This window comes from Mycteria americana, chromosome 7 (genome assembly GCF_035582795.1).
Source record: "Mycteria americana isolate JAX WOST 10 ecotype Jacksonville Zoo and Gardens chromosome 7, USCA_MyAme_1.0, whole genome shotgun sequence".
NCBI classification, from domain to species: domain Eukaryota; kingdom Metazoa; phylum Chordata; class Aves; order Ciconiiformes; family Ciconiidae; genus Mycteria; species Mycteria americana.
Genome location: NC_134371.1, coordinates 49,072,670 through 49,086,082, shown reverse-complemented (window position 1 = coordinate 49,086,082; position 13,413 = coordinate 49,072,670). Strand labels below are relative to the sequence as shown.

The 13,413-nt window shown below is 39.1% G+C and overlaps 1 protein-coding gene across 2 annotated transcripts in view; it reads left to right on the top strand.

Annotated features, from left to right (window-relative positions):
* SNX7 (sorting nexin 7) overlaps nt 1-13,413 on the top strand; it is a 31,058-nt gene that overhangs the window by 418 nt on the left and 17,227 nt on the right. For both annotated transcript variants that reach the window (XM_075508296.1, XM_075508295.1), the window contains exons 2-6: nt 5,973-6,155; nt 8,014-8,124; nt 8,541-8,705; nt 9,657-9,858; nt 11,766-11,965. In XM_075508296.1, the coding sequence (XP_075364411.1) occupies nt 5,973-6,155; nt 8,014-8,124; nt 8,541-8,705; nt 9,657-9,858; nt 11,766-11,965 (861 nt within the window). The remainder of the gene's footprint in view (nt 1-5,972; nt 6,156-8,013; nt 8,125-8,540; nt 8,706-9,656; nt 9,859-11,765; nt 11,966-13,413) is intronic.

The following is a 13,413-nucleotide window of genomic DNA, read 5'->3' as shown; positions in this document are numbered from 1 at the left end:
GTACGGCAGCGCCCTCCCCGGGTCGGGTCGGGTCGGGCCGGGCCGCGCCGGGGGCGGGCGGGCTGCTGGCCGCTCCCTCGCTCGCCGGCAGTTTGCCCTGCCGTGCGCCGGGCGAGCCGGGGACGGGACGGGTCGGGACGGGACGGCACCGCCCAGGGTGGCGGCGGCGATCGCGGCCTCTGCCCGGCCTCTGCCCGCCTGCCCCGCGCTTGGCCGGGCAGCCTCCGCTCCCTGCGCCCGGACAGCGCAGCGCCGGGGCAGGGCAGGTCCGGCTGTCGGCCTCTGCCCCAGAAGTCACCCGGGGCTCCCGCGGCCGCCGCCGAGCGCTGCCCCGGGCAGCCCCGCGCCCCCAGGCAGCCCGGCCCGCTCAGCGGAGCCCAGGGTGACTTCTCCCTGGGCACGAAAGGGGGTTTTCTCCTTCAGAGCAACTGTGCAAGTCGTAACTGCTCTTACCTTAAATTTGCCAAGTAATCTGGAGTCGCTGTAACCTTATCATCACTTGTATTTGTCATGTACCATATATGTATCTGTAAATTAAATAAACAGTTGTACTTAGTCATTGCAGTTGTTTTTAAATATAAATAAACATTTCCAAGTTTCAGTTTGAGCTTTCTTTTAAAAGATGAAGGGAAGTCTAGCACCTTCACGTAGGAGATTTGAGAAGGTAACACTGGTATTTTGATGAAGGGAATAAACCGAATGTAACTGACAATACATTAGGGTCCACATTCTGAAAGCACACAGAGTTAGCTAGGTACGTGGGTGCCGGTCCTGCTGATATTGCTGATTTTAATTAATCCAACAAAGTGTGCTGTGGCTACCATGTATATTGTTTCTCATGTTTTACTAATTTGGTTAAGACAAGGCTTACCTCTTGCCTTCTCAGCCATTAAAGAAGAGAGTATGTCATGGATCTATTGGCCTTACCAAGGGAGCATCTAAAATATAACATAAGGATGTACAAATAGCTAAGGTGGAAAAAATATATATAGGGGGCTAAGGCCCTGCTCACCTTCTGAGACTTCTGAACTGCTGTGTGACAGGATGTGTGACACTGGAGGGACACAGCAGATATGTTTCCTATTTGAAAATGTGACAGCAAACATATTTTCAATAGGACTGATTGTCATATGAATTAACTGTGTATTTTTTATATTTCTGTAAATGAGATACATTTTTAGGTATGCATGAATAAAAACATTGGAATAAGAGCTTCATTCTTAGGAGTTATGCATTTAAACTTTGACTGTAGTAAAATTCGTGAAATTCATGGATTTTAAGTCCAGAAGGGACTATTAGGTGATTTAATGGTCTGTAACATGCAAGAGGTCAGGCTAAGTTTCACCAAATTATCTGTGTTTTTCTGAAGCATAACTAGGGTCTAGCTAAATCATATTTTCTAGAAAAGCAGCAGTCTTGATTTGACATAAAAAGTTGAATGATTCACTGAACTTGCATGCAAAAGTAGTGCTAAAATATAATTTTAGTTCTTTGTTTCTTACTTTGAATCCTTTTGCTTTTACTAGGTAAGCTCTGACAGTTCTGCATGCAGGTATCTGCCTATCAATACAGCATATCGACAGTTATGCTGCTTGCTTGTCAATAGCAATGCTCCCTGGGAATAAAAAATAAAAACAAGTGTAGTTGATACTAGTTCCTGCTGCTATATGGCAAATATCTATATCTTTAAATTTCAGCTACCTGGATTCATGCCAAATATTTCTGACTTATATTAAATCTTAACTACTATTAATGCATGCCACACGATAACTTATTCCTGCAAAGAAGAAAATTTGTCATACTATGTGAAAATACAGCATTCTTTCCAAAGATTGGACATCTACATTTAGTGGTTATACATAGACCAGGAATTCACAGTTTGCTTTCAGGTGCAATTTGAGGGCTGATCTTTTGAGCTGATGAAAATCTGTGAGGTTGATTGGGATTACACCCCATTTGTTCCTGTTCTATATATTCAAGGGAAACTGACAGGCTAAATGTAGCTTCTTCAGACTAAATTTTGTAAAACCAATTTTTCCATAACGTACTGTTCCAGGACCACCTTGTTTTTAAATTGTACCTTAATAGGGTTTCTCACGCCACTGTCTTTAAGGTAGTGGTGTAGCATTTGGCAGGCCAAGCGGGACAGCAGTGGCAGTGCAGTGCCCAGTGCCCGACACTGACGTCGACTTCATTTTTCTCAGTTTAGTGAATGAAATGTACTAGCTACCAAAATGGTGAAAAATGAGATTCTTAAAAATTGTCATCCTCAATACCCTAAGTTATTACTCAAGATGTAAACATAGGGCTTTTATTTTATGAAAATTCATAGACATTTAACCTGATAGTGTCATAAACCATTGACCCGGTATCCTGTGACATATCTCACATATTACAGACTAGCATCTTCTTTGGCAACTCTGATAAAGCATTTCATGATGTGACATGCATTTCACTTTATCCTAGTTTCCGTTACCATGGAAAAAGTTCTGAGGTCTTTTTAGCAGAGACAGCTTCTGGGGGCTGAGTTATGAGTCGCACAAATACAATGTTTTCAACTGGCTTTCTTCCATTAGTTTCAAAGTCTAGAGTACCACATGTATCATGATACCCATTCACTTAATCTTTGCCTTCCTTGTTAACTGATACGGTGACCTAGCATTGACAAAGCTGTCAGCACTTTGGTTAATACTTAAAATCTTTAGCAGCTCTTCTTTCAAACTCTATTTTACAGTGTTTGTCTCCATTTCATAATTACAGAAAACTTAATTAATGGTATTTCTGGAAAAGATGTACATGCCACTTCAGAATTGCATAGAGGCTAATTTTTCTTCCAAAACAGTTTTTCTTCCAAGACTGATTTATAAGTGAATTTTTTGGCCAAGGAACCATTCTGTCTTCCTGAATCTCTTTGCTTCTTTGAAGAATGCTCCAACAACTAAGCTATTCTCTTATAAGACAAATTCTGCCACCACATCCTTTATCTCCAGAGCCGCTTTGGATCCCTGACCTCAGAAGATTGCAAGCTCTGGATCCTCGCTGGGAGGGATGGATGGATGAGGTATAGAGGCAACCCTGAGCCAAGGATCTATGCTGCAGGGAGGAGTGGTGTTTAGGCAAACCCCTGGGCTTAATGTCTTCTACGGAGAGCTGCAGGCTCAGCTGTGTGCTCAGCCTACTTTGAGGCTGCTCCTGCTGTATGAGTGTTTTCCTTCCCTTATTTATTTTGGAGTCTTACTGACCCATTGCAGCCAAATGTGAGAGTGAGATAGGGTAACTGCAAGTGTTGGAGGAAGGAGACCCAGAACAAGGCCCTCATGCTGCCAGGAGCTCATTGATTTTCTATCTGTTTGGTCTCCTGGCCAGTAAATCAAAATGCATGAACCTATTTGCTGATCGCCACACATAGCTCTGCCGACTGCTGTCAGTAGTGAAAGGACTTGGAAGGGAGAAGGGGTACTGCAGGTAGGTGGGGCTGGGGGAGGTGTGGGAAAGCATCATTATCTGGGACAGGACCTTGATTCTCTTTGCATGGATGAAGAGGAAAGAAGTTTTTTTAAAAAAAGGTTCTACAACCCAAGAGCTAGAAGAATCATCTGATTTTCCTATGCCACAAAACTCCTTCTGCCCTCAACTGTATGCACACAAAAACATAGTTCCAACCACAAAATTACAGCTGTATAGAAAATAGAAAATTATCATCTTTTTTGACTGTGTTTCTGTGATGGCATCAGACATGTCACATGAACTTCAAGAACTGCTGGAAGTAAACCTGAAGTATCATGAGGATAAAGAAAGAGAAACAGATGCTTGTTTAAAACTCACATGCATTCATTCATGTGCAGATGAACACTAGAGCTGTATTACAACAGAACTGAAGACATGCTTATTCTATGGATTTTTTTTGCCCATGTTTCGTTTCACAAACCACATATTCATAAGCCCTTCCATATAAATACACTTTCAGAAACCTGCCTGTATGGAACAATTTTTGGTAGCAACCTAGAAGGAGGAACAAAACATTAAGGTATTAATGACCCATGGAAAATGAGAAAATATGAAACACATTTACCTTGATCCAATTTAGGCCTTGCAGAGTCATTATTCCTCAAGTTATACAGCCATTCAAGTCCCTTACATGCTCACATGCATTTTTCTTGCCCTGGAAATTTCCCGTTGTCTCAGCACTTCGAATCGCATGGGCTGCTCTGAACTAGCGGTCCTCATTCTTCACGTGGAGCGTGGCCAGCTAGTGCTAGAGGGCAGTGAAAACAGCTTCTCTAATTAATCCCCCACCACTCAGGACAGTGCTGGCTGGATACCAGTATAGAAATCATGCATAGGAACACACTGAGTAAAAATAAGATGACCTACAGCTGTACAAGTAAGCAGCTATATAATATTTAAAGCATTGCCTTTAGTCTTCCATCCTGCTTTTGTCTCCCTGTTCAAAGAACTGCACCTAAGCAATGGGAGGAGAACTGGTACATCAGTGCTTCCCTTGCATAATTCTCAATATAAATTCCTACTCTGTATTTGTGGGAGTACATTGATAAATCCAAAGGAGAGGGATGGCAGTAGGCAATGAGGTTTAAGGCAGGAAAAGAACAAGAGAGGAGAACATGTTCCAGAGAAAATTTTGATCCAGCTGAATTCAAAGGAAAAAAAGCAACTCTCACCAAGCTCAGCAGCACTGCGGTGGTGTGCTCTTCCCTCCCACGAGATCAGCCTCGGGATGATGCTGGTGTCTCTAGTTTCTGTGGACTCCCACATTTCCACTTCTGCCATTGGAGCAGTTTTCTCTTTAGCAACATCCCTTTTCTCCTTGCTCCGTAGTTAATGAGGCACCGGAAAGGCAGCTCTTTGCCACTTGGTAGTTAGTGTAGCCTAACTACCCTTCTAGAAAACTTCTAGAAAACAGATTAATTTTAAAGTTTGTTATGAAAATACTACATTGCATTGGATATATTAGAAGTGTGTAAAATGTTTGATATTTAAAACATAGTGATCGATTTTAATTGCCCAAATTTATTATTTTTAGTGATTTATTCATTTATTATGTTCTTTTATGGTGTTAGTGAATTTAATTTATTTTCCTAGGCACCGTATCCTTCAAGATTTTAGATTAGTAGATCTCATCCAGACTTGCACCTAAGGAAGAAAATTAGAGTTTTCCCTGTTTCTAATTTCCACTCAGTTTCTCAGCATTTGAGTGATCACCACTGAACGCACTGAGCAGAAGCAGCTGCTATGGGGGCATATTCTTAGAGAGCTGTGGTGGAAGTGGTTGATGCTATCAAAAAGTGGTTTTCCAGTTCAGCTAAGCAGTGGTTTGACTTTTTTTTAGAAATTAAGCAACAAATTTGTACTGCATCCTTACTTACTGTTTTTCTTCTTAAAAAGATTAAATTTATGTCTCTGTAAAAGTTTTCCATTTCAAACTTTATTTTAAAATGTATGCAAACTGAAATATCCAATTCCAATAAAAATTCTCATTTGGATTTTGTCTTGTTTTCTTTTAAAGTCATCATTTTTTATCCACCTTGTTCAGGTTATTAGAGATAATTCAAACTTCATAAGTCCTGAGTAACTGGCTTCTAACAATTTTAATAAAGCTGGTAAGTATCCTACATAGTCACTGGATTGGATTCATAACTAATTTTAGCATTCATAGGCAAGTTCTCTTTCTAGCTATGCATAACATTCTTGTCAAATGGTAACATTTTGCTCTTTCATCAGTTTTAAGATCAATCTCATTCTAATTTCTTACATCCTCACTGAAGCAAATACTGAAAAGGATAATAGATTTGCCATGTACTATATAATTCTTTCATCTGCTCTATGTCTTATCTGTTTTACCAGACTATTTAAAAGCTTGCCATTTTAGTGTCTGAGACATATGTGTTTGCATGTGTGTGTTTGTTTGTATATAAAGATGTATTGATATGGATGTTCGCATGTCTTATCTGTAGGATACATCACTGGCTGAGGTAAACTCATTCAGTCCTTCAATGCCAATATCCCCCTCATCAATGATAAACCAGTATAAATTTGAAGATGAACCAGAATTAAGAGATCTCTTCATTACAGTCGATGATCCTGAAAGCCACATTACAGCCATTGAAACATGTATTACATACAGAGTAGTCACAAAGGTAAGCATCTACTCGTGGCTATAATGGCTTACATTGATAACAGTAGTAGCATTTTCACTCTTCTTGCATACCATTCTCTGGGATGTTACTAAATTCAAATTATACCCTGATTTTGCCATGAGTTATAGACCACTAAAACTGTATGAAACTGTGCAGTAGATTCTGAAAAAAAATTCAGTAGAGGTGCTTACGTTTTTTATGCTGAGAAAATAGCTAATAATTCTTCAACAGCCAAATCAGTTCTATATGAGAATAACATTTTCTATTGTGATCTTCAGCAGGAATATGAAAAAGCAGAAAGACTGATTCAGTTCAAAGACACTATATTAGCCCAAGTATCTATGACTTTTGGATCACTTGCAGGCTAGCAGTCTTTTGTCTTGCATAAATGTTACCTGCTACAAAGTCTTTCAGTTCCATTCTTTTGTAATTACAGCATCCACTATCACATGGACATTTGTTTCCCATTTACAGTTGCATATGATTTCTAGGGAAACTGTCACAATTCTCCAATGAAAAAGTAATATTAGGAAACAACTAAGTGTATTTTTAGCTGTTCTGAATGCAAATTATTTACTGGAAATAAGGAAGAAAGTCAGCCTTGTGAGACTAGCCACCTCTTCTTGGACTACCAGCAAATATTCTGCAGGCTGCATTTTGAAAATTGCACTGTTAATTTATTTTACTTTGAGTTCTTTTTAAAAGATTCATTTAAAACCAAATTTTCAAATGGGAATTATTCATCCTTAAATGAGAGGAGATATCAATTCGTCATAAAATATTTAAAGAGTAGGAAGAGAGCTATCTTCGTTAGGTTGCTAGCAATAATTTTCACTTATGCATGTTTTTGTAGACGAGAGAACATTTTTTCTTCAGGCAAGTATGGAAGGGCTGTAAGGTGGATTGCTTTTGCTTTTTTATCTATTCTATCCTTTCTTATCGTATTTAATTTGAAGTGCTGGTTGTTGATGATAAAGTAATAGCATTCCTCCCACATACCTTGAAAAATTTTTATTCAACCCTCAAAAATGTTTAGATTACAAAAGCGTGTTTTGAGGTTTTTAGAATTTACTTGCATCGCATTATAAATCTCTGTGCAACAATGAATGCTAAACAGCACACATTACTTTAATGAAAACACGGGCTCTTTGTGGCTTGATTCTAGAAGATAGAGCAGTGATCAAATAAATCTCATGGTCTGACAATTTTGCAACACTGTAATAAGCATTTTTTCTAGGCATTAAAGGTTTGTTGGCAAGTTCTAACAAAGGGCTACAAAACTGGAATTGATGATGGAACGCAGAAGCCATTAAGCAGCACAGGAAGTGTTATTGCTCTGATATGCTGAAGTTTTCTTGTTTTGAATGTGGGGATTGTTGACTAGTGTCAGCAGATCCCAAGGACGTATGTCAGCTATTTGGGTTTTTTTTTCAGAATGCTAAAAAATGGACTTTCCTCACTTGTAGATTACTAATCACTTTAAAAGAAATGCCCTAAAAGTAATGAACGTAACCATGATTGCTAAAAGGAAAATGCCACGCTAAAATAATGATTGAAATCTTTTGGAAACATTGTGGTAGGCCAATTATTATAAGTCACTCTGTGTGCAGTTTAGTGCTTGCTTTTCTTTTTTTTTTTTTACAATAGAACTTTGATTTCTTGCTAAAATGGGATGTGTTTTATCTCTTCAAGTAGTTGATCATTGCACTTTAAAAAAGAGCAAGCAAATAATACAGGCAAAATAGAATCATGTATACACTCCCTTCAAGTACTCATTTTTCTCCAAAATCTAAAACTACTTTGCTCTTTTTTTCTGGTATTCTAACCTGGGCCTGTTTTTTCTGCCTCTGGTTTTCAGACATCTCGTGGTGAATTTGACTCCAGTGAATATGAAGTTCGAAGACGGTATCAGGATTTCCTTTGGTTGAAGAGCAAACTTGAAGAAGCACATCCGACACTGATTATTCCTGTTCGTTTGCTAAAACTTAAGTTATTTTTCTTTGTTTATAAGATGGCTCCAGTTTTATACAGAGATGTTTGAGGTCTTTTCAGTTTCTGAAATCTCACAAACATTAAACCAACCTAGTTTCATTAGCTTTATACATTTGTGAGAATTAAAAATCCCATAAAGGTATTTCTTATGTTTGTAATTGTGCCATTTGCAGTAATTTATGTCCTTCTTTCTTAGTTTTACTTACATTCTTCTGCACTGTGTGCTACAAGAACCATGTTATACCACTGTTGAATGTGATCACTTTATAACGATTTGGTTTTTGCATGGTGGGTTCTACAAGGTATACCTGTGTTTTTTAGTAACTAGAAGAACTATTATAATACCCTTAATGTTATGCAAATTATATGATGTATTTTTTCTTTTTTCCTTAGCCATTGCCTGAAAAATTCATAATGAAAGGAATGGTAGAACGATTTAGTGATGAATTCATTGAGACTCGAAGAAAAGCTTTACATAAATTTTTGAACCGTATTGCTGATCATCCAACTTTAACTTTTAATGAAGACTTCAAAATTTTTCTTACTGCGCAGGCCTGGGTAAAATGACTTTATTTTTATTTACAGTTATGTGAACCACGTCTTGTGTTAGTAGAGTGTATCAGGAGTCTCCCTAGTTCAGTATTCAATACTGTCCTCCCACGGCTTGTTACAGAAGTGTCAGAAGGCGGCAGGGGATTTATGGAATATTCATCCCCCGAGATAACCTTTTCTTCTGTGCTTTTGGTAATCATGTGTGTGGCCATAAATATTGCTGTACCTTCCAAAGCAGTTTTTGTTGCTGCATTTTGGATTTTTGTGGCAAATTCACAGTATTTCTACACTGCATGCTTTTCGGTATACACAGAAGCTTCCAAGATTATATGAAAAGTAGTATTTTAAATTAATTATTGTTTTGGCATGGCGCTGTCTTTTGCATCTGCTTTTTTTAAAAAGTTATACTAGTCTCATAAAAGAAAAATACAGCCTTTGAATTTCCTGTTGTATTTTTGCAAGATGAGTCTAGCTGAAAATTGGAGTTTTGTACTCGGAAAAGCATGCCTCTGAACTTCAGCAAAGGTTATCCTAGCAACATACAAGAAGAGTTACAAAAAAAATAGGTGGATTATTTCTTCCAGTAGGAGCATTGTTTCCTTTTCTCTATGACTTATTTCTGCAATCATTGCCTCTGCTTTCCTGTTCAAAAGGCTAAATTGCAAACTAGCTAACTCACCCTAAGGAATGAAAGAGTAAAGGTTCTCTGCCATCTTTAATCACTCTTGTGAGAGCGTGATACACGGCGTGCTTGTGTTTGCCCAGAAAAGCTTAGCTAATAAATGCACGTGACAGGTACGGTTCTGACACTGGTCTAATAATTTTAGAGTAAGATTTATACACTAAAAAGACACGTATGTAGTTTTGCTTAAAAAAAAAAAAAGCTTTAAAGTATGCATTATTTTCAGAGAATTCAAAAAAGTACATGGAAGTAAACACAGCTTGTTCTGTCTGTAGGAACTCTCCTCGCACAAGAAGCAGGGTCCCGGTTTGCTGAGCAGGATGGGACAGACCGTCAGAGCTGTAGCATCCTCAGTAAGAGGAGGAGTTAAAAATCGTCCTGAAATGTTTACAGAAATGAACAATTACATGGAAACATTTAGTCAGAAAATAAATGTACTAGACAAAATAGCTCATAGAATTTACAAGGAAGAAAGGGGTAAGTAGAAAACAGATGTTAGTTTTATTGATTTAAGAAATTAATATGTTGGAAAAGTAAATTAGTTTTCATTGTGCCAGGCAAAATACTCTTTCCAGCAAGCAGGGGAAAAGGGAGATTTGTGTTTATACTGTGCTTTTCCTAATGGTCATTGTTTTGGCAGACCTTCAAGTTAATTTGCATAACTTGTTAATAAGAAGAGTTTTAGCATGTCATTGAACTACTTGATAAGGAACTTAGAAAGAAGAAAACGTAGCTAGTATGGCTATCTTGTTATTTGTGCTTTTTGGAAAGCTGCATGACCTTTTGTTTTGTACTTTCAGTGGAATGTAAACAGTCACAGTTTTCTGTGCTGTCTTGTACTGGCATAATGCTGTCTAGATTCCAGGTCTCTTTTTGGTTTCATTCTGCACCTTTTCTCTGTGTTAACCAAGCAGATTTTTCTTTTTTAATAGCTTTACTGTTGGCCATAATTTCTGTCATGGGAAACTGCCTGTTAGAGTTTTCTTAAGAGGGATGACTTAATCTCAGTTTTTTCCTTAAGTAACAGCAGTTTGAACACCTACTTGGAATGCTAAATTACTGACTTTCTGAGATTGACCCTGATCTCAGACTAGGCCTGTTCAGTAGAATTTCCACTGGTCAGAATTTGAGGGATTTTATTGTCTATGATGTAATATAATTTGAAGAGCTGCACTGTGTTCTTTAATAACTGAGCCCTTGTGCTTTATTGTGCAGTACCAGATCTCAGCGTGTCCTCACTAAATTGGAGGAGTCTTATAAAAGGAAAATACATGTTGGTGAAAAGACTTCCTTTTGATATTGTTAATTTCAGTGGAAATAGCTGGCTGAGGTCTGTAGGTTCAAGGCATCAGTGCCAAAATATTTCTTGGAAAACCTTACAAATTTTGACATGCTCCCAAATGCTGTAGGTTATATCTTTCTAGATTTTCCAAATTGCACTTGGCAGAACGCTTGCGTGCAAGGCTGCACTGTCGTGGATATGAACTGTTGATAGCTGTGATTTAGAGAACATTCCTGCTTGCTGTAGCTTAACATGGGATTCTTAATTATATCTTCCATGGAGGTTTTTTTTGTCCAATTAATCTCGAAGTAAACATTACACTCTTCATGGCACACGTCTGCTTTGCATCTTTTCTTGGACATTTCTTCATTATAAATTCAGCTGTGATGAAATTGTGTTTCTAATACATGACCAACGTGTTCACAGTACCCTCCTGTGAATATGCAGCTTCCAGGTCATATCCAGCCTTGCCCAAGTTTAGTCCTGCCAAATGGCACATTGAATTCTGGACCTTTTTCTTTCTGCTTACAGATTATCACTTGGCCTAGAGACATAAGAGAAATAATTTGTAGGATATCCATGTATTTAGATTAATAAAAACTACTAAAGGAGATAACACCTGTAGAACTGGAGTGAACTTCAGTGTGTCTTCTGCAGCTTTTGGGACATACCAAGGCTACTAGTTTTAATAATGGGATTCGGAGCATTACAGTAGCAGAATTCAGGGCAGCAGAAGTAAATCAGACTAATGGCTGCCCAGGGCTGCTATGGCTCATGTCCCTCTCTGTGAAGACAGTGTGAAGTAATTCAGATCATTGGATGAACTGAATACAACCCATCAGGTCTAAAAGTGTATGTGTCCTTTTAAAATCACTGGGGCATTTTTGCTGATAGGTTTCTAGGAACTACTTAATTACAATACATTCATTGATTAGTTTATTCATAAAATTAACTACAGTTTACTTATCTTGGTCATTTGAGCAAATTTAAACATTAGCCTCAGTCTCTTGCTTTGTTCACAGTAAATATGAGGTTGCAATTAGTATCACTTGGACATCTATTAATGAACAAAAGACTAATATCTGTATATGTTCCTGTTAAGAGTATTTTAATGAAATGAAGGAATACGGCCCCATCCACACACTGTGGTCAGCATCGGAAGAAGATATAGCAGACTCCCTAAAAGGTGTTGCCAGCTGCATCGACAAGTGTTGCAAGGCTACGGAGAAGCGAATGGCAGGGCTTTCAGAAAACCTGCTACCGATTTTACATGAATACGTTCTCTATAGTGAAATTCTGATGGTAAGTTTTCCTTAAGGATTGCTTATGGCTGTATGTAAAGTTTGGCTTAGTCCAGTGACAAACACTAGAAGAGAATTTGCAACTGATGAAAATGATTTTGCAGTCCCTCTATTTACTGTTGTTACGAAACGTGCACAGCATAGGATAGCTGTCCCTTAGCAGGGAATCTGGTTTGTCCTGTTTCCCTTGTTAATCAGGCAAGAGGCGCCGCTTCCAGATGAGAAGAGCTTGATAGCTTTGCATGGCAGGCAGCCCTTGGTAGCTGGGCTAAAGAGTGTCTGGTTTTGCCATCTTCAGAGAGCTCTGCATTGTAGCAGAGAGGTGGGAACACAGAAAGGTTTGGGGAACAGCAGCTGAGAAGGACCTCCTCTGACACTGCTGAAATATGAACTCATCGAGTAACAGATTGTGTGGGGGAAAAGGAGTGGAGAGGTTTTTCCCTTTCTAGGAGATGTTCCTAAACTATGTTTTCTTTTTCCAGAACAGCAGGGAACTTCCAGTCCCTATGCCATTATATAAGCACGTGTTAGTCTTTGCCATAAGGTGATGCTCTCAGTTCCCTTTATGTACGTATTTTTCTTACACTCGGGGAGAATGTAAAAAATCAGACTTCAGAATTGATAAACTCAATGCTGATGGATAATCAACATAATTAAGTAACTGAATGCAGCATGTTATAATTCCCACCCTCCTGCCTCCAGAAAGCAGAAAATGTGTACAAACCCCTCTTTGTCTAGGTTTTGAGCAATGGAAGCTTCAGTATCTGTTCTTGCCTCTCTGCTGGAGTGGTTTCTGAGTAGGGGCTGAGAGTGTGTTACAGGCCATGGGTAGAGCAAGACCCAAGTTAACTCAGCCTTTGCTGGCACTGTGCAGAGCGCTGCCGGTTTCTCAGTAAGGCTGAGCTAAGAATTACTGAGAGGCTAAGAATTACTGCTGCAATGACTGCTGTCTTTAAAACCAGCTTCACTGAAAGAGGGGCCATACAAAATGTCCTGTATCTCACAGGCCTCGTTATTTACATGTACATGCAGGTAGATGGAGGTAGATACCGCTTTGCTTAAAGGTCTGAAGAGATTACCAGCCTAACAATTGCAGGTCTTCTTCCTCTCCCCCACTTCCAAACTTATTTTTCAGAATTTCTAAGTCTGTTACCCATGAGCCATCCCAGCCTTCACGCTATTGAAGAGATGCTGCCTGTGCATTGCCTTCTACTCGGCAGCCTGGCTCACCCTTTCTCGGGTGTTCTCTTTTGTCCAGAGCACAGAGAGGAGAGGTTTCTGTGCCCAAACCCCAGAGTGACTACCTGGCTCTTCATGCACATGTTACAAGTAGCTGTTGCCCGTTGCTTTTTTTTCTGCTTGCAGTGTTCTTGATGCAACACTTGCAATGCAGCATTAGGCTGCCTTGAGGTCCTGTCTGGAAGAAAATCTTCCTCCAATAGCTCGTTC